The following is a 23,688-nucleotide window of genomic DNA, read 5'->3' as shown; positions in this document are numbered from 1 at the left end:
TACCTTTACTACTACTACTAACAGGTCACCGCAGTACCAAGCTGCCTGAGGCCAACACAGCTACGCACGCCCCTCCTCCATCCCAATCTATTCAAAGCCTCCCTCCATACAACCTTCCAGAACGTTCCCATTTTTCTTAAATTTTTCTTTATGACATGCTCCCACCCAAAACCCGGACGACCTGCTTTCTGTTTAGCCCTAGACGGTTGGCCGAAAAGGAGTAGCTTTATTGTAGTATTTTATAGTAGCTTTAGCTTTATCTAGAGTAGCTTTAGCTTTATCTAGATGCAGCTTTCGATTTTCTTTTTCTGCGCAGTCTTTTTCAGAGCCGCATGTATCTGGTTTTGGCTAGACTTTCGCTTTCTGCATTTTGTGCAGTAAAACAGGTTAGTTGGGATTTGTCACAAAAAGTAATAAAAAAATAAAATCGATATAATTATTAATAAATTAAAAAAAAAACTAACTTACCGTTGTCAAGAATGCGTAGAAAGGCAAGCTTTTTTCATGGTATTTGATTGTAATTGGCGTCAGATCATATTTGAACCAAATAGCGGGTGTCATAAACCGATTACCCACAATGGATGCATAACTCTGTAAAGACAAAACTAATATTAAATTTAAATTTATATTTATTTATTTTTAATTTTTATTTTTATTAATTAATTAATTATATTAATTATTATATTAATTATATTATATTATATTAATTATTATATTAATTTTTATTTATTTATTTTATTTATTAATTATATTTTTTATTAAATTTATATTAAATTTATTTAAATATATTAAATTTTCAAATTTATAAATTTACAGGGTTCTGTGGAAACCACCTCAATTTCTATGAATACTTGATTTCAATAAATCAAGAAGTACCTGATCCGAACATAGATTTAAAATAAAGACTTAAACCTCGTGACATTTTTATCTCTCAATCAGGCACGTACGCAGGATTTTTTTTTTCGGGGGGGGGGGCCAAAACCTTCGAAACAGCAGATATAAAGTAGCACTTTTTTTATTTAGTAATGGAAAAAGCACGTATATCGGAAAATACAGATTAACTTTAATCTGTAGTATAGTAACGGATGGGGGGAAGAAGACTGAAGCCTCAAAAGTACGTTTTAGGCTCAGATTATGTTCATAGCGATTTAGAACCAGTGATTAATGTATTATATCCCACTGAAAGGGAAATTTTAGGGTTAACAGTGCAATATGGGTGCTGTGGGGGGTAGTTCTTCTATTGCAAAAACGTAGATTTTAATGAAAAATTATAGTTTCTAAAATTCATCCATTAAATGCTGTACTTTATCCTGAAAAGGGGGGATAAACGCCCTAATATCAAGGATAATTCTATTTTTCTGTGGAAAGCAAACTCTCTTTACAAAAAAAAATAACAATACAATTGTTAATTACTTCAGAGAGGGTAAAAAGTTAGACAGAAAATGGGTTAATAATTGGGCAGTGACTTGATCGGATAATTGCATGCTGTAAAATCCCCAAAAAAAGGCTTCACACATGTATCTAGATCCATAATAAATGTCCTACTTTTGCCAGAAATCCTAAGAAACCATGGGGAAATTTAAACATTTCACAAAATTTCGGGCCAGCTCTCACTATATTTTTACTATCTGTTTTAGATATTTTATGTAATGTTTTATATTCTTTTATACGGTTTACATAAAGACCTAAGGCTGGGGACATTTTTATCTTTTAGATGTTTAATGTAATGTTTTATATTCTTCTAGATGCTTTACATAAAAAATTAAAGCTAGTGACATCTTTATCTCTCACTATATTTTTACTATCTCTTCTAGACGTTTTATGCAATAATTTATATTCTTCTAGATGCTTTACATAAAGACCTAAAGCTAGTGACATTTTTATCTCTCACCGTATTTTACTATTTCTCATACATGTTTTATGTAAAGTTTTATATTCTTCTAATGCTATACATAAGGATTTAAAGACGGTGACATTTTTATCTCTCGCTACATTTTTACTATCTCTTCAAGATGTTATATGTAATGCTTTAGGTTCTTCTAAGGCTTTACATAAAGACTTAAAGCTGGTGACGTTTTTATATCTCACTATATTTTTACTATCTGTTCTAGATGTTTTATGTAATGTTTTATATATTTTTCTAATGCTTTACATAAAGACTTAAAGCGGGTGACGTTTTTATCTCTCATTATGTTCTTACTATCTCTTCTAGATGCTTTATGTAATGTTTTATATTCTTCTAATACTTTACATAAAGACTTAAAGCTGGTGACATTTTTGTCTCACTATATTTTTACTATCTCTTCTAGATATTTTATGTAAAGTTTTATATTCTTCTGGATACTTTACATATTATCTCAGATTCTTTAAATTAAGACTTAAAGCTGGCAAAATTTTTTATTTTTAACTGTGTTTTTTACTATCTCTTCTAGATGTTTTTTTTAATGTTTTATATTCTTCTCGATACTTTACATAAAAGCTTAAAGCTAGTGACACTTTTAATCCTCACTATATTTTTACTATTTGTTCTAGATGTTTTATATTCTTCTAGATGCTTTACATTAAGACTTAAAGCGGGTGGCATTTTATCTTTCACTGTACCTTTACTATCTCTTCTAGAAGTTTTATGTAATGTTTTATATTCTTCTAGATATTTTATATAAAGACTTAAAGCTAGTGACATTTTTATCGCTCACTAAATTTTTACTATCTCTTCTAGAATGTTTTATATAATGTTTTATAGATGCTTTATATTCTTCTAGATGTTTTACATAGATACTTAAAGCTGGTGACATTTTTATCGCTCGCTATATTTTTACAATCTCTTCTAGATTTTTATGTAACGTTTTACAGATGTTTTATATTCTTCGAGATACTTTACTTAAAGAATTAAAGCTTGTGACATTTTTATCTCTCACTCCATTTTTAGAATCTCTTTTAGATGTTTAAGACAATGAAAATAACATTTAAAATAATCTCTGCTGTGAATATTCAGGGCTGAAAATAAGATTTATGATAATTTTACCGATCACTGTGCTGCCTCACCTTCAGTCATTATTAAAAAAAAAAAAAAAAAAAAAAAAAAAAAAAAAAAAAAAAAAACAACTATTTATGAAAACGGTAAAGATTTTGGCTTCACATCTAGAAGCCTTTCATCAACGGAAGAGGGGTAGGGGGGAGACAAAATACTTAACTTTAACAAAACATGTAAAGAATTTTTTTTTCATTTCGTTAAACATTTTAGTCCTTTGTTTTCGTTGATAAAGGCTTCCGGATGTGAAGCCAGAATATCCAAAATTTTATTATTATTAGTGCAATTTTTCTTTGTTTTGTGTTATTTGTCTTCCTTAAACATTTTGCTCTATTTTCAATCGCAAATGGTGAACGCAGTATAATCTGAGGAGTAATTATTAATTATCTTCTGACTTGCTTGAATTCAAATATTCACAAACCAGGAAACATTTTAAACACAAACAAGCTTGAAGAAAATTTGGAAGAGGACACCATCAATGACAAAACTTGGCATTTCTCCATTCTTATAATAAGAACAATTAATCCCATTTGTCATCATCAATGACAAAACTTGGCATTTCTCCATTCTTATAATAAGAACAATTAATCCCATTTGTCATCATCAATGACAAAACTTGGCATTTCTCCATTCTTATAATAAGAACAATTAATCCCATTTGTGTTGTTGGTAAAAAACCAACAATTTGTCATCATCAATAACAAAACTTGGCATTTCTCCATTCTTATAATAAGAACAATTAATCCCATTTGTGTTGTTGGTAAAAAAAAAAAAAAAAAAAAAAAAAAATGTAGTAACAAGTGTCTGATCTCAGTTACAGGCGGAAAAAAGAATAGAATTAATTAGAAAAACGAACAAAATTCGTCCCGTCAAAATTATTGCTTGTGAACCCAATCTTGAAACCTGAATATTCACAACAAAGGTTAGCACAAGTAACACTTTTGTCATGTTGTATTATCAGGCTAGTTCAAGACTCGAGATTGATGTTTCGGGCTAAAAATATATTTTTTTTTACCAAAAATTTTTAGTAGTTCTATACATTCTAGATAATCAGGCATGGAAAAGTAAAGCTTTCGATAACATAATTTTTTAGTAGATCTATATTCTAGATACAAGAATGAAGATATCTTGATACCAAGAATGTTTCTAGATGTTTATGCAGAGAGGTAAAGCTTTCGATAACGAAATATTTTTAGTAGTTCTCCATTTTAGATACTAGAATGGAGATATCTAGATACCAATAATGTTTCTAGATGTTTATGCAGAGAGAGGTAAAGCTTTCCATAACAAAATATTTTTAGTAGTTCTACAATCTAGATAACAAGAATGTTTCTAGACATTTATGCAGAGAGAGGTAAAGCTTTCAATAGCAAAATATTTCTGTTAGTTCTCCATTCTAGATACTAGAAAGGAGATATTAGATACCAAGAATGTTTCTAGATGTTTATGCAAAGAAAGATAAAGCTTTCGATAACAAAATATTTTTACTAGTTCTGAATTCTTGATACTATAATGGAGATATCTATATACCTAGAATATTTCTAAATGTCTGTGCAGAGGGAGGTAAAGCTTTCGATGACAAAATATTTTTTTAGTAGTTATCCGTTCTAGATACTAGAATGGAGATATCTAGATACCATAAATGTTTCTAGATGTTTATACAGAGAGAAGTAAAGCTTCCTATAAAGAACTATTTTTAGTAGTTCTCCATTCTAGATACTAGAATGGATATATCTAGATATCTAGAAAGTTCCTAGATGTTTATGCGTAGAGAAGTAAAGCTTATTATAAACAATATTTTTAGTGCTTCTCCGTTCTAGATACTAGAGTGTAGATATCTAGATATCTAGAAAATTTCTAGATGTTTATGCGTAGAGAAATAAAGTTTTCTATAAACAATATTTTAGTAGTTCTCCAAATTTTCTAGACACTAGACAATTACAAGGGGACACCTACTCCAAATCCTGAAATCGAAAAGGACTAGTGCAAAAGAAGCACTAATTAGAATTAGACAGAATCTGGCGTAGTATTTTTCTGAGTTGGCTAATTTTGTCATTTTTATCAATTCAATCCCTAATCTAGTATTTTGCGAATAGCATCGTTTTAAGCTAGTCGTAGATTTTGGGTGAGTGTCTGGGTTTTAAAATTAGAATTTTCGGCTTTTCAATTCTGCTATTTTTTTTATTTTCTCTGTTTATTCTTTTGACATTGGTTTCTAGTTGTTTTTTCTTAAGTCTTCCAATTTTGACTTTTATTTGTTTTTTCTGTTTACTTTCCATGTTGTTTTTATCCACTTTGTTTTGTCCAAATTTCTTTTAAGAAGCGTGAATACGTTTTCTTCAAAGTTTCTCTTAAAGCACAGAAGAAGAAAGGCGGTCGTATTTTCAAAATATCCATTTTGTTTCGTCCAGTATTTTTATTGGCCTTATAAAACTCCATTCTCGTTTTTCTTTTATTTACTTCTTTATTCTTTGCTACTTTGCACTTCACCTAAACTTACTAGGTGCTTTTTCGTAGTGACGTAAAGCTGAAAAATTCAGCTTGGTTTTACATAGCGATAAAGTTGACAGCATTTTCAGCATTCCCACTAGATTTTCTAGATGATTAAGGCTGATTATTTGTTTTCTAACAATATTTTTAAGATCCCTTTTAGATATTTTATATTTTATGGTATATAGTGCTAAAGCTGAAATTTTTTTCTCTCAAAATATTTCCAGTGTCTCTTCCAGATCTCTCCTTGGTATATCTCTCGTAGTAAAAGCTAACAATATTTTTGGTTAGTTTCAAGGGTTATATGGGCTTACAAGATTTTTTCCATTCTTCTTACAAGATATTTTGATGTTCAAAATGCGTTCAATAGGGTGCAATAATTACACTTATTTAATTATTTATTGAAATTAATTGCAATTAGCTCTGTTGAACCTGGGGTAAATAATAATACCTATTTATCACCATATTAGCGTATGTGGTAAAAAGAAATCTATTTATTAGCTTATATGGTAAATAAGAACATCTATTTATTAAGTTATGTGGTAAATAAAAACATAAATATATTACCTTATGAGCGTATGTATATTGATATGCAAGGGATACTCTTCCATGATAATTTTCGTACACAGATGGCACTACTTTCATTATATAATCGTGCGAGGCCCACTCTACAAAAAGTATTATTAAACATATATTGTTACACAAATTAAACACAAAATACACATACATATAATTGCGCTACAATTACGTAATATTCGCTTAATACTTAATTAATTCTAAATTATTTAAAGTAAAACTTCCGTTTAACAATTATCACTGGGTCCTTATTTGATCAGAGTGAACACTCTAGCGTAGCCTATATTAAGGAGCCATACGCCTCTAATGCATTATCTAATTTTTTTCCTGGAGCCACAAATGGAGTGGTCATAGAAACTTCAGGCGAGACTCATTCGATTGGATATAGAAAGTTCCAGTGCTGTTTGTAAGAATCAAAAGTGATCAGAAGGCAGCCAGCCTCGTCCCACACCCTTTTTAGGTGCCCCCCCAAAAGAAATATGGTTAAATTTTGAGATAGTCATTCAGTGCAAAACATTCTGAACTCCAAATAACTATGCCTCCTCAGATAAAATGGCCCCCCACAGTCCTAGGGATAAGGGCTTTAAGTTATACAAGTTCCCCCGTTTTCAGCTATAAGGTTTTTTAAGAGGGAAAATGGGACAAGCCTGATCCAAGTTTGAGAAGGATATCGAACTAAATCAAAGCACACTATGTGCATGCTGGTAGCCAAAATAGCATATCAGCAATATCTCAGGAACGCCTGAGGGCAATAAGTTGGAAGTTTGGCAGCGTAGGGCGGATTCTGAAGAGCGATCAAAGGGCATCCAGTCCCATTCCTTGACCTTTTTATATTCCCCATCCCCATTAACATTGATCGAAATTTTGAAAAATATAGTTAATTCAAAATAGTCAAAAGGTCTAATAACTATGCCTCCAGGAACGCCATGCCCCCAACAGCCCCTTGACAATGGGTTATAAATTATGCAATGTGCCCGTTGTTCACATGCAGCATTTAACATTTGGAAAGGAGAGAATGATTGATCTTGGGTCTTTCCGAAAAGGCTAATGGTATTAAGGTAAAACTTCAGGTAATGTTGAGGGGCATGTTAAATTAAGTCAAAAGACATTATGTGAACCAGGTTATCAAAAAGATGTATCTGTACTATCTTAGGAATAACTGAGGGTTTGAACTTGGAACTTTTAAAGACATCACTACCGCTACTACTACTCCGACTGCAACTGCTTGCGACTGCGACTACTCCTATTTGCTATTACGACTGCTTGCGGCTGCAACAGCTCCTACTTGTAAATAATTTCAGGAGATGATTGACTTAAATCATAAGCCACTATGTGCATGCTGGTTGCTAAAAGGGCGTATCAGCAACATCAACAGCTGAGATAATTACGTCGAAACTTTCAGGGCATTTTGAGAGGGTGTTTGGAGAATTAATAGAGGAAAATCAGCTTCCTCGCCCTTTTCAGATGCCCTAACAGTGATTATAATTTTGAAAAAGCCATTTTGTTCAAAATACTCAAAGGTCTAATAACTGTGCCTCTAGGGAAGTCATGCCCCCCAGCCCCTGGGGCAAGAGTGATAAATTATGCAATTTGCCTATTGTTCGCACGCAGGATTTAACATTGGGAAAGGGGCATAGTTTAATCCTGAGTGAGCCAAAAAATCAAAGGTATTAAAGTGAAACGTAGAGAATTACTGAACTAAATCAAAAGACTTTGTGTGCGTTTAGGTTATCAAAAGGAGAAATCCGCGATATCTCAGGAACGGCTAAGAGTAGCAACTTGAAACGCAACTAAGAGTAGCAATTTGCTAAGAATAGCAACTAAGAGTAGCAACTTGGGTCACTACTAATGCTACTGCAACTAGTCGCAACTGCTACTCCTTACAGAGAGGAGAGAGAGAGAGAGAGAGAGAGAGAGAGAGAGAGAGAGAGAGAGAGAGAGAGAGAGAGAGAGAGAGAGAGAGAGAGAGAGAGAGAGAGAGAGAGAGAGAGAGAGAGAGAGAGAGAGGGAGAGAGAGAGAGAGAGAGAGAGAGAGAGAGAGAGAGAGAGAGAGAGAGAGAGAGAGAGAGAGAGAGAGAGAGAGAGAGAGAGAGAGAGAGAGAGAGAGAGAGGGTTCACCTCCCCTGAGGAGTTGATGTCCCCTGTGTTCTGTTTATGGTGTGTGGCTGTCTTCTCTGCGCTTGACTCTCAGGCTTCAGGGATGCTGTCTATTTTTTTTTTTTTTTGCTTATAATGCATTCCTCTTATAAATATTGCTTATATTGTAGCTGTTGCTTGAATTTTTTATCCCCGTTGTATCCCTGGCCATGCAGCCTCTCGAGGGGGAATAAGTGTAAGTGTATTGTGATTCAATTTTGAATTCTATTTTGTATTTTCTTGTATTTAATAATATACCTCTCTCTCTCTCTCTCTCTCATCCACTCAATAAAGGATTTCAAAAAGTATACCATTCTGATCCACCTTGGGAAAAGGATTTCAAAAAGTATACCATTCTGATCCACCTTGGTTCTTCCATTTAAAGTGTCGAAATTCCCAGGGATATGACTAGGCATGAGGGATCCAAAACGGAGGGAATGTATATGATGACCAAAATCTGCATTACTTGGTTGACTACCAGCTGAATGAGTTGATATATGGAAATTTCCTGCAAATTTAAATTACCTATTATTTAAAAAAAAACCTTATTGTTCACTTCTATTCATAGATTAAATAAAAAAAAAACAGGTTTTTTAACTGAAAGTAAGATGCGACATTAAAACTTAAAAAGAACAGAAATTACTCCGTATATAAAAGGGGCTGTTCCCTCCTCAACGCCCCGCTCTTTACGCTAAAGTTTGACTCTTTCTCACAACTCTAATTTTTAAAACAGTAAAAAACTTTAGCGTAAAGAGCGGGGCGTTGAGGAGGGAACAGCCCCTTTCATATACGGAGTAATTTCTGTTCGTTTTAAGCTTTAATGTGGCTCCTTACTTTCAGTTAAAAAAAAACCGGGTTTTTTAATTTAATTTCTGAAAGTTTTTGAATTAATGCATGTTTTGACTTTGGCTCTGCACATGAATAATTAAAAGGATTAATTTATTCTTTTTGGCTAAATGGTTTTCTCATCGTTTTGATCGGACGATTTTTCGAAAAAAAGGAGCGTGGGAGTAGGTCTGGTTACCCTCCAATTTTTTGGTTACTTAAAAAGGCAACTAGAACTTTTAATGAATCACAAAGGCCGTAGAATAAATAGTTGAAATCAATAAAATTACTTTAGTGTAAAGAGTGAAGTATTAGGAGGAGGTGAACCCAATCATGTGCGTAATAATTTCTGTTCGTTTCAGGTTTTAGTGCTCCTCCTTATTTTCAGTTGAAGAAACTTTTTCATATTTATTTTTTTCATTGCTCTTGAAAAAAATCCTGCACCCCCTTCATGGAAATTCTCTTCCACCGTGACAAATTCCTCCATGGAAAGTTCCCCCCCATAACCCCCTCCCATCAACCCATTCCCCCCAACCAAAAAATCCCACTGAAAGCGTCTATATGAGCTTCAAACTTCTACTGTAGGGTCCTCTGATACGCTTGATTCTATGACTTTTAAGAGGTGTTTCCCCTATTTTATAAAATAATGCAAATATTCTCAGGCTCGTAACTTTTGATGGGATTATCTAATAAATAACTAAATAATGCAACTAATAAATAGTTGCAGTAAATTGCAAATTTACTTTAATTTAGACTATAAAGTAAAGGATAGAAATAACATATACAAGCTCTGTTGTCCTCTGCTAAAACCTAGCATGCAAACTAATCATTAACTAACTATTGCAACTAATTAATATTTGAAACTTAATGAAACTTACATATTTAAAATCAGCATTAAAATGCGATTCTTTTGATGTAATTATTGTTGTAAAAATTCCGTTTTTTAGAGTTTCGGTTACTATTGAACCGGGTCACTCCTTACTGCAGTTCGTTACCACGAACTGTTTGAAAACTAAATAGAGAACTTTCGTGAAACTACTCGATTGAAAGCACGATAAAAACTTACCATTTTTAAAAGAAACTATTTTCTTTATTTCGTTAAATGCGATTCAGCATTAAATGCAGCAAATAAAATCAGCATTAAAATGCGATTCTTTTGATGTAATTATTGTTATAAAAATTCCGTTTTTTAGAGTTTCAGTTACTATTGAACCGGGTCGCTCCTTACTACAGTTCGTTACCACGAACTGTTTGAAAACTAAATAGAGAACTTTCGTGAAACTGCTCGATTGAAAGCACGATAAAAACTTATCATTTTTAAAAGAAACTATTTTCTTTATTTCGTTTATAGAATAATTTAATTTTTATTAATCTTTTCTTGTATGTGTAATTATTTTATTTTACTATTTTACAAAATTCATTTTATATATTCTATTTTATGGGCCAAATTTCATTATTTAAGGAAGAAAATCATCATTTTATTTTAATGGTTTTAACAACATTTTATTTTACTTTATTATTTTTAATAAATTTTAATTTATGTATTTTATTTTATATGTAGGATTTCATTACTTTTTGGTAAAATAGTGTTTTAAATATTCTAAATACAGAAAAATAAATTATCTTCATCCTTTCCACAGAAAACGAAATGAATTCAGTAAGATGAAATAAGAGGTTTATAAAATCCAGCCAAAATACTTCTTTTTTTTTACCACAGACACATAAAATAAGTCTTTTCAATAAATGAAAAGAAATAAACGTTTCTCTGTTTCTTCATTAAATTAAAGTAAAAATCTCTACAGTGATTATACACAAAAATTTACCTGTAAATGATAAATAATCAATTACAATTAATCATCATTTTGTTTCAACAATTACTCATAGTTGCAACGTCAGATGCAACCTATTAAAGAACAAAATCTACCTCATAGTAACCAAAAAATTTAAAAACATCTCTTGAAAAGAGCCTATCAAGTGAGGGAGAGTCTCAATTTGAAGCTGATTCAGGAATGGTAACTGTTATTTCCGTAAATCTTAATGGTAAAAATTTATTGCAAAAACAAAATTATTGGATTTTTATTTTGCTCATATCGTAAGAAAAGTAACAAAAATACATTTAATCAAAATTTTAATTCATTTCTAAGGCTTTTTTGTAAAAATTCTAGAACAAGAACCCCTTCCCCCCCCCAAAAAAAAACAAAATTCCAGGACATGGTATTGCTGAAACCATAGTGTTGGATCAAAATGAAAACTGCACCACTGAAACCACCAGCTGGAAACCCCATCTAAGGGAATTATTTTTAAAGTCGAAATCCAGCCTACACAAAGAATGCCTAGGGTAGCTGAGAAAGTTCTGATAGGTTAAACAGGCTAGTAGCCCTACTAGTGAAAAAAATCTATTCCTTTACTCTCTTTTAATCTTAGAGTACCTGAGAAAAATTCAACGACAGCTTTGAGTCAAACATAGTTGTCAAAGCTAGATGGCTTAAGTGTTTTTTCCTTTCGACACTAGGGTCGTTTCCACCCTGACGAGCTTCTGTTTTTTTTTTTTTTTTTTTTCACGCCACAAAAACAAACAAGCAATTTTAATTTCAAACTATCAGAATATTGATTCTATTTCCTATTTATCATTTCTATCAAATATTATTCTTTTCTGATAATCATAGAATAAATATAAACAACTACTTATGATTTATCTCTTAGCTATTATTTTTTCTATTATATTTGTTTTACATAACCCCCTATTCTATGCCTGATATGGAATGTCCTATAGTAGGTTTTCAATTTTTCTAACAAATATTTTATTAAGCTAAAGATGTATTTGGAACTGAAGCTATTTTATGATTTTTTTTTTTGTCAGCTATGGAGGCTGATTATTTCCTATGATAACAGCAATAACTTCACGTTGCATACCTTGTTCACATTCCACTCTCGCTGCATCTCTCGAATGTTCAGCTAAGTCCAAAACAAATTTAATGATTAAAACAACAATATTTAATATAATTGCAAAAAAAATGCGGAGGCAACCTACTGAGCTTAGTCACCTTAGCTTTTATTTGCATTTGCAATTATAATTTTATATTACAGACTAGGAGGCCATCTATAATTTTTTTCTAGTAGTCTGATTGTAGAAAGCGCTATGGTATTGGCAGTAGGTAGACTTTCTACTCTTCTACTGGCATTTACACTCAAATTAGAAAAAAAATAGGCTAGCCTACCCGTTAGGGGCTTTTTTGAAATTATGCTTTACCCTATTTCCTTCGATATCTTTGTGTGATAATTTATTTATGGTTTGTTTTTGTTTTTTGTTGAAGAGCTAATCCTTAAGTTCGTTACATCTAACAATTACAACTGCAGGTTTCCTTTGGGGTTGTCTTTTTGCCAATTCGCCAATCACTTATCCAATTTTTTCAAACCACTATTCAAATTCTATTTTTCAACTATTGCAGTCACAACTCGTTACCGATTTTAGCAACATGCTGAGCTTAGTCACCTTAGCTTATATTACAGAGCTTCACAATTTTTGGCGATAAATTTCTTTTTGCAAATTTTCTAAAGACTATTAGCAGATTTTTTTGGTACATTTGCCGATTTTTTAAAATTATTCAAATTCTTTCAGAATCACAGCCGATACTGCTACAAACTCGTTGCATATTTGTCTCTACGTCTTGCGGAGGCAAACCTTAGCCACATTAGCTTTTATAATTGTTTGCAATTATAATTTTATATTGTAAACCTTCAAAATTGTTTACAATATTTTACTTTTTGTCACTTTTTTTCCGGAACGTTATTTGAATCATTTTTTCAGTAGTACAACCGCTACTACTACACAGTCATCGCAGAATTAAGCAGTTCGCAGACCCAAAGTTTAGGCTCCTATAATTTTGTATGTGTTCGTAATTATATATGTAAGCTTTATATTAACTCTAATTATAAGCTTTTTAAAAAGTTTTTTTCGTCAGCTGAATACGTTGGTTGTACCCATGAGGTACTTTTTCAATATTCATTCTTTTGTTAAAGGCAATTCTCTCTTCTTCAAACATCAAGAAAATTCTAGAGGAAAATTGTATAATATCAAACAGTTCATGGTAACGAATTGTAAGTAAGGAGCGATGCGGCTAAATAGTAATTAAAACTCTAAAAAACAGAATTTCGACACCAACAAATATATCAAATAATGGGCTTACAATGCTGATTCCGAATATATATATATATATATATATATATATATATATATATATATATATATATATATATATATATATATATATATATATATATATATATATATATAATGAAAAGAGAAATCACCAATGCTACAGCACAAACACAAAAAAAAAAAAAAAAAAAAAAAAAAAAAAAAAAAAAAAAAAAAGACAGAAGGAGAAAAGGAAGACTGTTTTCCTAAATTAGTGATTAATATAGACCAGCACTTGAATGAGGCCTTAACCCTACTCATCCATACAATCACAAAGGTCAAACAGCATAGCCACACACAATCAACCATAAAGAATAATCCATGGACAGGCAGTCATGTCGTCAATAAGTATAAGTTGTCATTTACCAAACAATAGAAACAATAATATAGACAAATAATTCAGAGGCAACACCCAACATAAGGGCTCATCAGGAGAATACACTGGCCTATATAGGGTTTCGCCACTCTAAATTCTCTACCCAGCACAGTGTTGTGGCTACCACAGAATATCCATGGCATCCCCGCATCAGGTATCACCCCCAAAATACATGCCTATGAAAAAAAACAAAAAAAAACAGCAAATGTAAAACAACCAAGTAAAACCAAAAACAAGCTTATCCTGTTAATATATCCCTCCTTTTAGCAACAATAGGTAAACTAAATATTATAAATTTTACCAAATCACAAATATTAACACATTGCAAAAAACCTGAATGAACTAAACATTCATTCATATATATATATATATATATATATATATATGTATATATATATACATATATATATATATATATATATATCATATATATATATATATATATATATATATGTATATATATACATATATATATATATATATATCATATATATATATATATATATATATATATATATATATATATATAGATTTCATTAAATTAATGTTAATCATCAAAGGTTACGAGCCTTAGAAAATTTACCTCATTTGTGAAAAAGGGGAAAACACGCCCCCCCCTACAAGTGAAAAAAAAACGAATGAAAAGCACACCGCCAGATTCAGGATAACCCTGTTAAAGAGTTTTCAAGCTCCTATCCAGCAAAAATATGCAATTTCGTATTTTTTGCCAGAAGAAAGATCACGAATGAGTGTTTAATAGTTTTTTTTTCCAGGAGTGATCGCACCAACCCAGTGGTTCTAGAACATTGAGAGAGGGCTCATTCAAATGGAAATCAAAAGTTCTAGTGCCCTTTTTAAGTGACCAAAAACATTGGAAGCAACTAGGCCCCCTCTCACGCCTCTTTTTCTCCAAAATCATCCGATAACAATTTTGAGACAGCCATTCTGTCCACCATATTTGAAAGATCAATAGCTATACCTGTGAAGAAAAAAATCCCCCCAGAGCTCCTGGAGAAAGGTTTTTAGTTATAAAATGTGCCCATTGTTTACGTGTGGTATTTGTTATTGGGAGGTATTCATACACTTTTTTGGGGGGAGGGCATATTTTCTACTGGGGGGGGAGGGGTTCCAAGGGGACAATTTTCCATGGGGAGGAAAGTTTTTAGGGGGTGAAATTTTTAGTAGACATTTTACACGGGGGGAATTTGCCAGAAATCCAATCTTTCATTTTGCCGACTCAATTTTACGCGTGGACATAAAATGGTTAATTTTGTGAGGTAAATCATAACCGAGTCTGAATTGTCTATTTTAAGTTATCTCCCATGCTGCTGATCGATGCAAGACACTAGCGGATCCATGAGGGCCTAAGAGACCCCCTCCCAAGAGGTTAAGTCAATTATTGGCGATTTTGTCTCATTCTCCCTCCCCAAGAGTTTGCTCAAGATCCGCCCCTGATACAAGACGTTGATGTTCTTCAGCATCTTAACCATCAACTTTTAATTTCCGTGCTTCTTAAAAAGAAGAATTCTGGATATGGCTTCACGCATATTAAGGCTTTGTGTTATAAGGCGCATAGATCAGAATGAAACTCATATTACCAATAGACCCAACCCTTCAATCATACCCCATGGCTATGAAAACCGGTGCCAACTCTTACTGAATTATTGTAGAAAGGCAAGACATACCTGGCACTTTGTTAACATAGAAGGTAGATTCGAAATTGCATCCTTCTCCTTTATTGATGGGTCGCTTATTCGTGTTTTCAATAAAACCAACTTCATGACGACCCGAATCATCTTGGATGTCCAGACCAACAACTACAGAGATATATCAGTAAATAGCACGCAAATAAACAATAGATACGAGGGTACCAAGCTTTGTTTGGTAAAAAGAAAGACAATTTTTCAAATCTCTTTCACAAAATTCATTTTATTTTACTTGGCAAACCTTGCAACAAATTACTTTAACATAACAACAAACTACAATTAAAACCTTTACCAACAAATTACTACGTACTATCGACAATCCAATGAAATTTTAATATGCTTTTTAAAACATTTAGCACAAACACTCAGCAAAATCCATTATAACTATTCCAAGTATTTGTGAAGTCATTCATAAGAAAAATACTTTTCAAAAATTAAGGCCCTAAAAACTTTCTTAAAGTCGTGACTTAACTAGATCGACAAAATAATTTTTTCGAAAAAGGAAAAACTTTAAAAACGCATCAAAAATTTGTTTTTATTCATGTTTTTTACTTTTTTACGAGTCAGACAAAAATTTCAGGGGAGAAAGGAGTGTGTTCAAATCCCATAAGCCCCACTGGATACGAAGAAATGCATGGAAATTTGGCAATAGTGGAAGAACATACTACAGGACTCTGAGGAGCAGTTAATCGTTTCTAAGATTTTATTTATAAAATTTAACCCCCCTCCCAAAGCCACTGTTAATCTTTCAAATATTTTCGCGCAACAACACCCGTAGGTTGGGTAACAATCTTAATCAAATTTTTCAAATACTTTTAAGTTTAAAGCTCTAATCACAGCCACACGCGACAGGCAAGCTAGTAAGCGATAAACAACTAATCCTTTCTATAAATATTTAATCATTTCTATTCAAATCCCAAAACTAAGTTTTGCCACGCACCCTTACTTTAAACCCTAATCTGAAAGAAAACAGGTTCTAGATCTTGATTTTTACAGTTGTTTATGGTAGTCTTGAAGGAATATATGATTTTTAATATTTTATTATATAATTGTAAGAACATGCTTACACAGGTACTTTAATAGACTTTTTTTTATGTAATTTAAGTAATACACAATTAATTTACTACTATGAATTATTAAATTAATGAAAAAACATTAACTCAATGCGTCAATGATTATATCTTAACTGTTTAATAAATTAATGGATAACATAAATTATAGATTTGTCTCACAACTGTTATACATCCATAGATTCAACTTTACAGGCCAGGACGCCGTTGTCGGAATTGCTACTTGTCAAAATTGGTAATAGAAGAACACCCAAACTAGTCAGATTATCACCAGTGTTGCCACGTCCAATACTGAAAATAAGTATAATTTGCCATATCAAAACCAATGCAATAATTGGCAATACCGCAAACCACTCAAATTAGTCAGATTATCAGCAAACATTTTGTCGCAAGAAAAAGGACTCTTCCCCAATCAGCAGGGTTCCGTTCTGTCCCCATTTATATACATAATTTTGATGGACTTTATCTTAAGGAGCACATGAAAGGCAATGAGAGACCACGGAATCAAATTAAGAAAGAAAACATTTCCAGGACTTAGATTGTTCTGATGATTTAAGTATCCTAGATGAGCAAAATGAATGAGCTTTTTAGAGGTTTTGCAACTTCAGGGTGATAAACTAAGTTTAAAAATTAATGTTCTGAGGACTAAGTCGGTAAGGCTAGGAATAAGTGAAGATGACAAGGTAACGCTGCGTTACGAAAAGATTGATCAAGTGGACAGCTTCACTTACCTAGGTAGTATTATTAGTGCAGATGATGGGAGGAGTGAAGATATTAAAAGTAGAATAGCGAAGGTTCAGGGTGTTTGTTTCATAGCGGACAAAGGTTTGGAAGGATAGGAAGAAAAGTCTGCAAACCGAGATTTTTTTTGGGGTACCTGGCTGACTGACCGTATTTCAAACAGTAGGCTCAGCGAAAAGTGTGGTTCAATCCCGCTTTCCAGGGCTATAATGAGAGAAAAGTTGAGGTGGCTATGAAACGTTCTGCGGATGAAGGATGACAGATTGCCGAGGATTGTTCTTTTCGGCTAACGATCTAGGGCTAAACAGAAAGCAAGTCGTCCACGGTTGGGGTGGGAGGATGTCACAAAAAAATATTTAAGGGTAATGGGAACTTCTTGGGAGGGTGTAAAGAGCGAGGCTTTGAATAGATTAGGATGGAGGAGGAGCGTGGGTAGCTGTGTTGGCCTCAGGCAGATCGATGCTGCAGTGAGTTGTTAGTTGTAGTAGTAGTAGTTTTAGCAGAATACAAAGAAGAATATAGTACATATAGTTTTCGGGTATACAGAAGCAAAACTCAAATTTTAAGATTTAGTCCCCTAAAACGAGATTTAGCTTCCTGGTTTTCGCTTCTTGCAGCACACATTCCTAAGAAATAATTTCAGCAACAATTGCTGCATTACTGATCATAATATAATCATGAGCTAGTTCAAAAAGGAAACATGGCACTTCAATGCGTCACTTGGGTCTCCTGATCAATCAGCTCAAAAAGGCATACAGGGCAGATAATTTCTAGATTATATCGGTACACTTCTTTGACTGTAAAAGCCTGCATCCTGTCACATTTTAACGAATATATATTCCAAATCGCAAATCTTAGACCCTTCTTCATCATCTTCATTGATGTTTTAGTTGTACCAACTCACCCAGTTTTTGTCAAGGCCACAGGTAACCTTGACACATCGCTTTTCGCAGATGCCGTAACATCGGTGGTTTTTCGTGATCCATCGTTTCCATCTTTCCTGATTTTTGCTAGTTTCCTCAGACAGTCCTTGGAGCTAATTCCGACAACGATTGCTGATTTAGTGTACTTGTTCAAGTACTAGTTCAAAAAGGAAACAGGGTAATCCATTTCTCTATTTCAATACACCGCTTGGGTCTCCCGGTCAAACAGCTAAGAACAGCACATCTAACGCACATGCATCCACAACTAAAATATGCATATCCCGTTGGGTCCCTCAGATTCGTAACAATAAATATCTAAGTGATGATGTGGAAGGAGTTGTTAAAAGAGCTGCTAAATATCTTCGGAAAAAATATGATAATCATAATCTACTCTTGATTCTTTAAAGATTAAAACCCTTCAAGATCACTGCTTCCTGCTGATAATACGTGTCGGGCAGTTTCCCTTTCTTGTCCCAAGCACCAACATCTTCTACCTCCTTCTACCAACTCAAGAGTTAACACCAGAAAGAAGAAAAAATTAACGTCAGTACCTTGCACCACTTACTAGTTTAACAATTTATATGTGCCGTTTTTGCTAGAGTCTTCAATAGAATTCAACTTGAAATTAATGGTACCGATTCGGTCGTCATAACACCTAACGTCATTAAGTATTTACAATTATTTCGCATCCTCTTCTTGCACACTTATCGGAGCCTCCCGAGCCTGACTGGCTGTCACCCAACAACGTCTAATTTAACTTATAAATTATTTTATATATGACAAGTAACAATACCATTTGTATAACACATTTTCAAAATTAGTGTCCCGTCTAAGTTAGGAGACAAATCTTGTAATTAATTTGAAACTACTTTTGTTACTATCCCATACATGAGCCTAGAAGCTAAGAATGTCTTGCTATATATTAAATCTAGGTTAAACAATCTATTGATTTTATTTCGAACCGTCGGTCGGTTGTCATAACAGTTCGGTAAAAAAAAAAAAAACACTTTATATTTATGTAAAAAATGCAGTAGGAATTCCTAGTTCAAAAGCTGGCGTAAAATAGGAACGCATTAAACAAAATGCTGCCATTTTTTGTTGTAAACGATTATTTTATTTTACTGTTTACTATTGCCATTTTTTGTTGTAAACGATTATTTTATTTTACTATTTACTATTTACATCAAACAATCAGCACGAAGCACATCAAACAATCCTTTAAGTAGCAAGTCCTTTTAATTTGACCAAATGTCTCACATGTTCTTTACATTTTGAGTCATGCGGTTTTCACTAATGCGCTTTCCATAAACCAGATTACGGAGCAATAAATAAAAACTAAATAATAAAACTAATTAACCAATGAATCATTTACTTTCGAATCATTCCCGAAATAAACAAACTGTATTTATTTCCATCTATTAAAAGATTAGACAAAAAAAGGATAAAAAATGATAGGATAAAAAAGTTATTTTATAGTATAAGCTTTTTAGAATAGCTTTATAGACTGGCCGAATCTTTTTATTACATTCGTTTAACAACTCGAATATTAAAAAAGATTTCGATTTCTATTAACTTTGTCAAAACAAGTTGAAGTGATATCCTTCACTTCATCTTCATCCTTAACTTTTCCCCTGAAAAGTTTTCAAATTTTTTTTTGAAAAAAAAAAGATAAAAAATGTTAGGATAAAAAAGTTATTTTATAGAATAAACTTTATAGAATTAGCTTTATAGCTTTATACACTGGCCGAATCTTTTTATCACATTCGTTTAGCACCTCGAATATTAAAAAAGATTTCGATTTCTGTTTACTTTGTCAAAGCAAGTTGAAGTGAAATCCTTCACTTCATATTCATTCTTCACTTTTCCCCTGCAAAATTTTCAAATTTTTTTTTGAAAAAAAAAAGATAAAAAATGATAGGATAAATAGTTATTTTATAGAATTAGCTTTATAGCTTTATAGACTGGCCGGATCTTTTTATTACATTCGTTTAACAGCTTGAATATTAAAAAAGATTTCGATTTCTGTTTACTTTGTCAAAGCAGTTGAAGTGAAATCCTTCACTTCATATTCATTCTTCACTTTTCCCCTGAAACATTTTTCAATTTTTTTTTGAAAAAAAGGACAAAAAATGATAGGATAAAAAAGTTATTTTATAGAATAAACTTTATAGAATTAGCTTTATAGCTTTATAGACTGGCCGAATCATTTTATCACATTCGTTTAGCACCTCGAATATTAAAAAAGATTTCGATTTCTGTTTACTTTGTAAAAGCAAGTTGAAGTGAAATCCTTCACTTCATATTCATTCTTCACTTTTCCCCTGAAAAAATTTTCAAATTTTTTTTTGAAAAAAAGGATAAAAAATGATAGGATAAAAAAGTTATTTTATAGAATAAACTTTATAGAATTAGCTTTATAGCTTTATAGATTGGCCGGATCTTTTTATTACATTCGTTTAACAACTCGAATATTAAAAAAGATTTCGATTTCTGTTTACTTTATCAAAGCAAGTTGAAGTGAAATCCTTCACTTCATATTCATCCTTCACTTTTCCCCTGAAAAATTTTCAAATTTTTTTGAAAAAAAAAAGATAAAAAATAATAGGATAAAAAAGTTATTTTATAGTATAAACTTTATAGAATTAGCTTTATAGACTGGCTGAATCTTTTTATCACATTCGTTTAGCACCTCAAATATTAAAAAAGATTTCAATTTCTGTTTACTTTGTCAAAGCAAGTTGAAGTGAAATCCTTCACTTCATAATTCATTCTTCACTTTTCCCCTGAAAAATTTTCAATTTTTATTTTGAAAAAAAAAGGATAAGAAATGATAGGATAAAAAAGTTATTTTATAGTATAAACTTTATAGAATTAGCTTTATAGCTTTATAGACTGGCCGAATCTTTTTATCACATTCGTTTAGCACCTCGAATATTAAAAAAGATTTCGATTTCTGTTTACTTTGTCAAAGCAAGTTGAAGTGAAATCCTTCACTTCATATTCATCCTTCACTTTTCCCCTGAAAAATTTTCATTTTTTTTTTTTTTAAAAAAAAGATAAAAAATGATAGGATAAAAAAGTTATTTTATAGAATAGACTTTATAGAATTAGCTTTATAGCTTTATAGACTGGCCGGATCTTTTTATTACATTCGTTTAACAACTCGAATATTAAAAAAGATTTCGATTTCTGTTTACTTTATCAAAGCAAGTTGAAGTGAAATCCTTCACTTCATATTCATCCTTCACTTTTCCCCTGAAAAATTTTCAAATTTTTTTAAAAAAAAGGATAAAAAATAATAGGATAAAAAAGTTATTTTATAGTATAAACTTTATAGAATTAGCTTTATAGCTTTATAGACTAGCTGAATCTTTTTATCACATTCGTTTAGCACCTCAAATATTAAAAAAAATTTCGATTTCTGTTTACTTTGTTAAAGCAAGTTGAAGTGAAATCCTTCACTTCATATTCATTCTTCACTTTTCCCCTGAAAAATTCTCAATTTTTTTTTTGAAAAAAAAGGATAAAAAATGATAGGATAAAAAAGTTATTTTATAGTATAAACTTTATAGCTTTATAGACTTTATAGCTTTATAACTTTAAAAAAGTTATTTAAACTTTTAAAGCGTATTGAATATGTTGCGCTAGCGCAGTTAAGTGCATCTTTAATTGAGACAAATAAATTGTAGCATACCCTAAAGAAAGATACAAAGTGAAAAAGACACAAACGTGTTCTTTAAAGTTCTGTTTAAAAGCATTAGAAGGCCTTTAAAATTAGTTTGTATTTAAGTGAGTTCTCAAAATTAGGACTACTCTATCGAATTGGGAAACCTATTCTTGAAGACAATTCGCTAAACTAAAGTCAGCTCTTAAGTAAAAGTGCTTCTCACAGTAGTATCATGATAGTCACTAAAGTTTCATTGATTAGAAGACGTTCCCATGTCATATAAAGTTCTTACAGTCATGCCCCTTCTCACTTGTCTGCTTAAGACCAATAAGATAAATAATTTATTTAACCTAAAACAAAGATATTTAAAAAAATTGTCTCTAGTCTTAATCTTGCTTAAGGAAAATCATAATTTTTGAAAATCAGTCAAACGTAAAAGAAAGAGCAGCCCAAAATGGAGACACAACTATATAAAATGTATAAAGATAACATACAAAAACATAAATTACGATGTTAGTAAACATGCAACTTACATTCACATTTAAGCTTGGGCAGTGATATATTTATAAATACTGTTATTCGTTCTTCTATTGATCCTGGGCTGTCAACAAACAACTCTGAGACTCTACAAAGAAAAAGTATATGAATTAAAAGTCAATTTATTAAATTTATACAAACAGGCAAACAAAATGGAAATGTCTGGGCTCGAGCTCATCTTATCAGACACCAAACGATTTTGACCATCAATAGTAATTAGTTTGTTCTATTAGGGCTTTATTTATCCATCACTGATATCCAAACTTACTGACATCGAAAAACAAAATTACTATAATGCACCCAAGACAAGATGCACATAATTATAATATCAAAATTCTACTATCCCAAATATTTCTGCAAGTAAGAAAAGAAGATGTAGCGAACTTCTAAGCATGTTTTTTTAATATCTTAAGAAATATAAATATATTTATGAAATATATTACACGGATTTAACCATATGTTAGAGCTTGCTTAGCTTGAAACGTCTAACTGCAAATCTGAGCTTTACCAAAAATGTCACATAATGCCTCTTGAAATATCAGATGTAGTTAACAAGGTAACTGTTTTAGTTAATAGCCAGATTAGTGACTTTTATTGTCTTAGCTAAATGCCATCTGTTTTTATTCCACTAGGTTAAATACCGTGGTTTACCACTTGTTTTTGCAATTTCAAGCACTTTGTCAATGAGTGGTTTTTCAGCCTATGTTATCAATTTTTTCAATGATAAATTTATATATTATTTCTAGGCATATTTAGAGAGTCCAGAAGGGCACAAAATATGATATACTAAAACTTAGCCTGATAATATTAAATTTACTAACACTAACCTGATAATACTAGAACTTAACCTAAAAATAAAAGAACTTAATTTACTATTTCTAGGCATAATAAGAGAAAACAGAACGGTATAGACTATACTATACAGGTATACCTGCACCAAAACTTACCCTAGAATATGTACATTTTATGGATATGTAAGAGATGTTTCATGTTTTTACGAATTGACGACTCTTTGAAGACCAATTATATTAACAAAATAACAAAACAGAATATTAATGGAGTTAACTTCTTTTCGGTACATGCAGCACTAATTTAATTTTCTATTCAAACCAACAAAAATGGCTGGTAGCTACAAAACTGGCTGATAAAACTTATTTTTCAAGCAGAAAGGTAAGGCGAAAACAGAATGTAACGGTATATAGAATACAGTAACGTCACTTGGGTGGCGATAAATCCTATATAAATTAAGAGACAAATCTAGGGGTGGTTTTAGGGGCATGTATCCCTCCCCCCAGAATGTTAAAACTTGCATCGAGTGTTAAAGTAGAGGGACGAGAAATACAAATGAGGGGGCCCAAATTTGAATAACGCCTATAAATTATACTTTTTTATGCGTTACTTTAGCTTTACTT

General features: G+C 31.8%; 1 protein-coding gene across 3 annotated transcripts in view; it reads right to left on the bottom strand.

Moving 5' to 3' along the window:
* Positions 1-23,688, bottom strand: part of LOC136024722 (endoplasmic reticulum-Golgi intermediate compartment protein 1-like) — a 57,530-nt gene that overhangs the window by 15,873 nt on the left and 17,969 nt on the right. For 2 of the 3 annotated variants that reach the window (XM_065700149.1, XM_065700150.1), the window contains exons 3-7: positions 22,273-22,364; positions 15,318-15,449; positions 8,586-8,741; positions 6,089-6,189; positions 469-591 (exon numbers count right to left, since the gene is read on the bottom strand). In XM_065700149.1, coding sequence (XP_065556221.1) covers positions 469-591; positions 6,089-6,189; positions 8,586-8,741; positions 15,318-15,449; positions 22,273-22,364 — 604 coding nt within the window. The remainder of the gene's footprint in view (positions 1-468; positions 592-6,088; positions 6,190-8,585; positions 8,742-15,317; positions 15,450-22,272; positions 22,365-23,688) is intronic. The other variant, XM_065700151.1, reaches the window with a different exon arrangement.

This window comes from Artemia franciscana, chromosome 3 (genome assembly GCF_032884065.1).
Source record: "Artemia franciscana chromosome 3, ASM3288406v1, whole genome shotgun sequence".
Taxonomy (NCBI): Eukaryota; Metazoa; Arthropoda; class Branchiopoda; order Anostraca; family Artemiidae; genus Artemia; species Artemia franciscana.
This window is presented reverse-complemented; position numbering and strand designations above follow the sequence as displayed.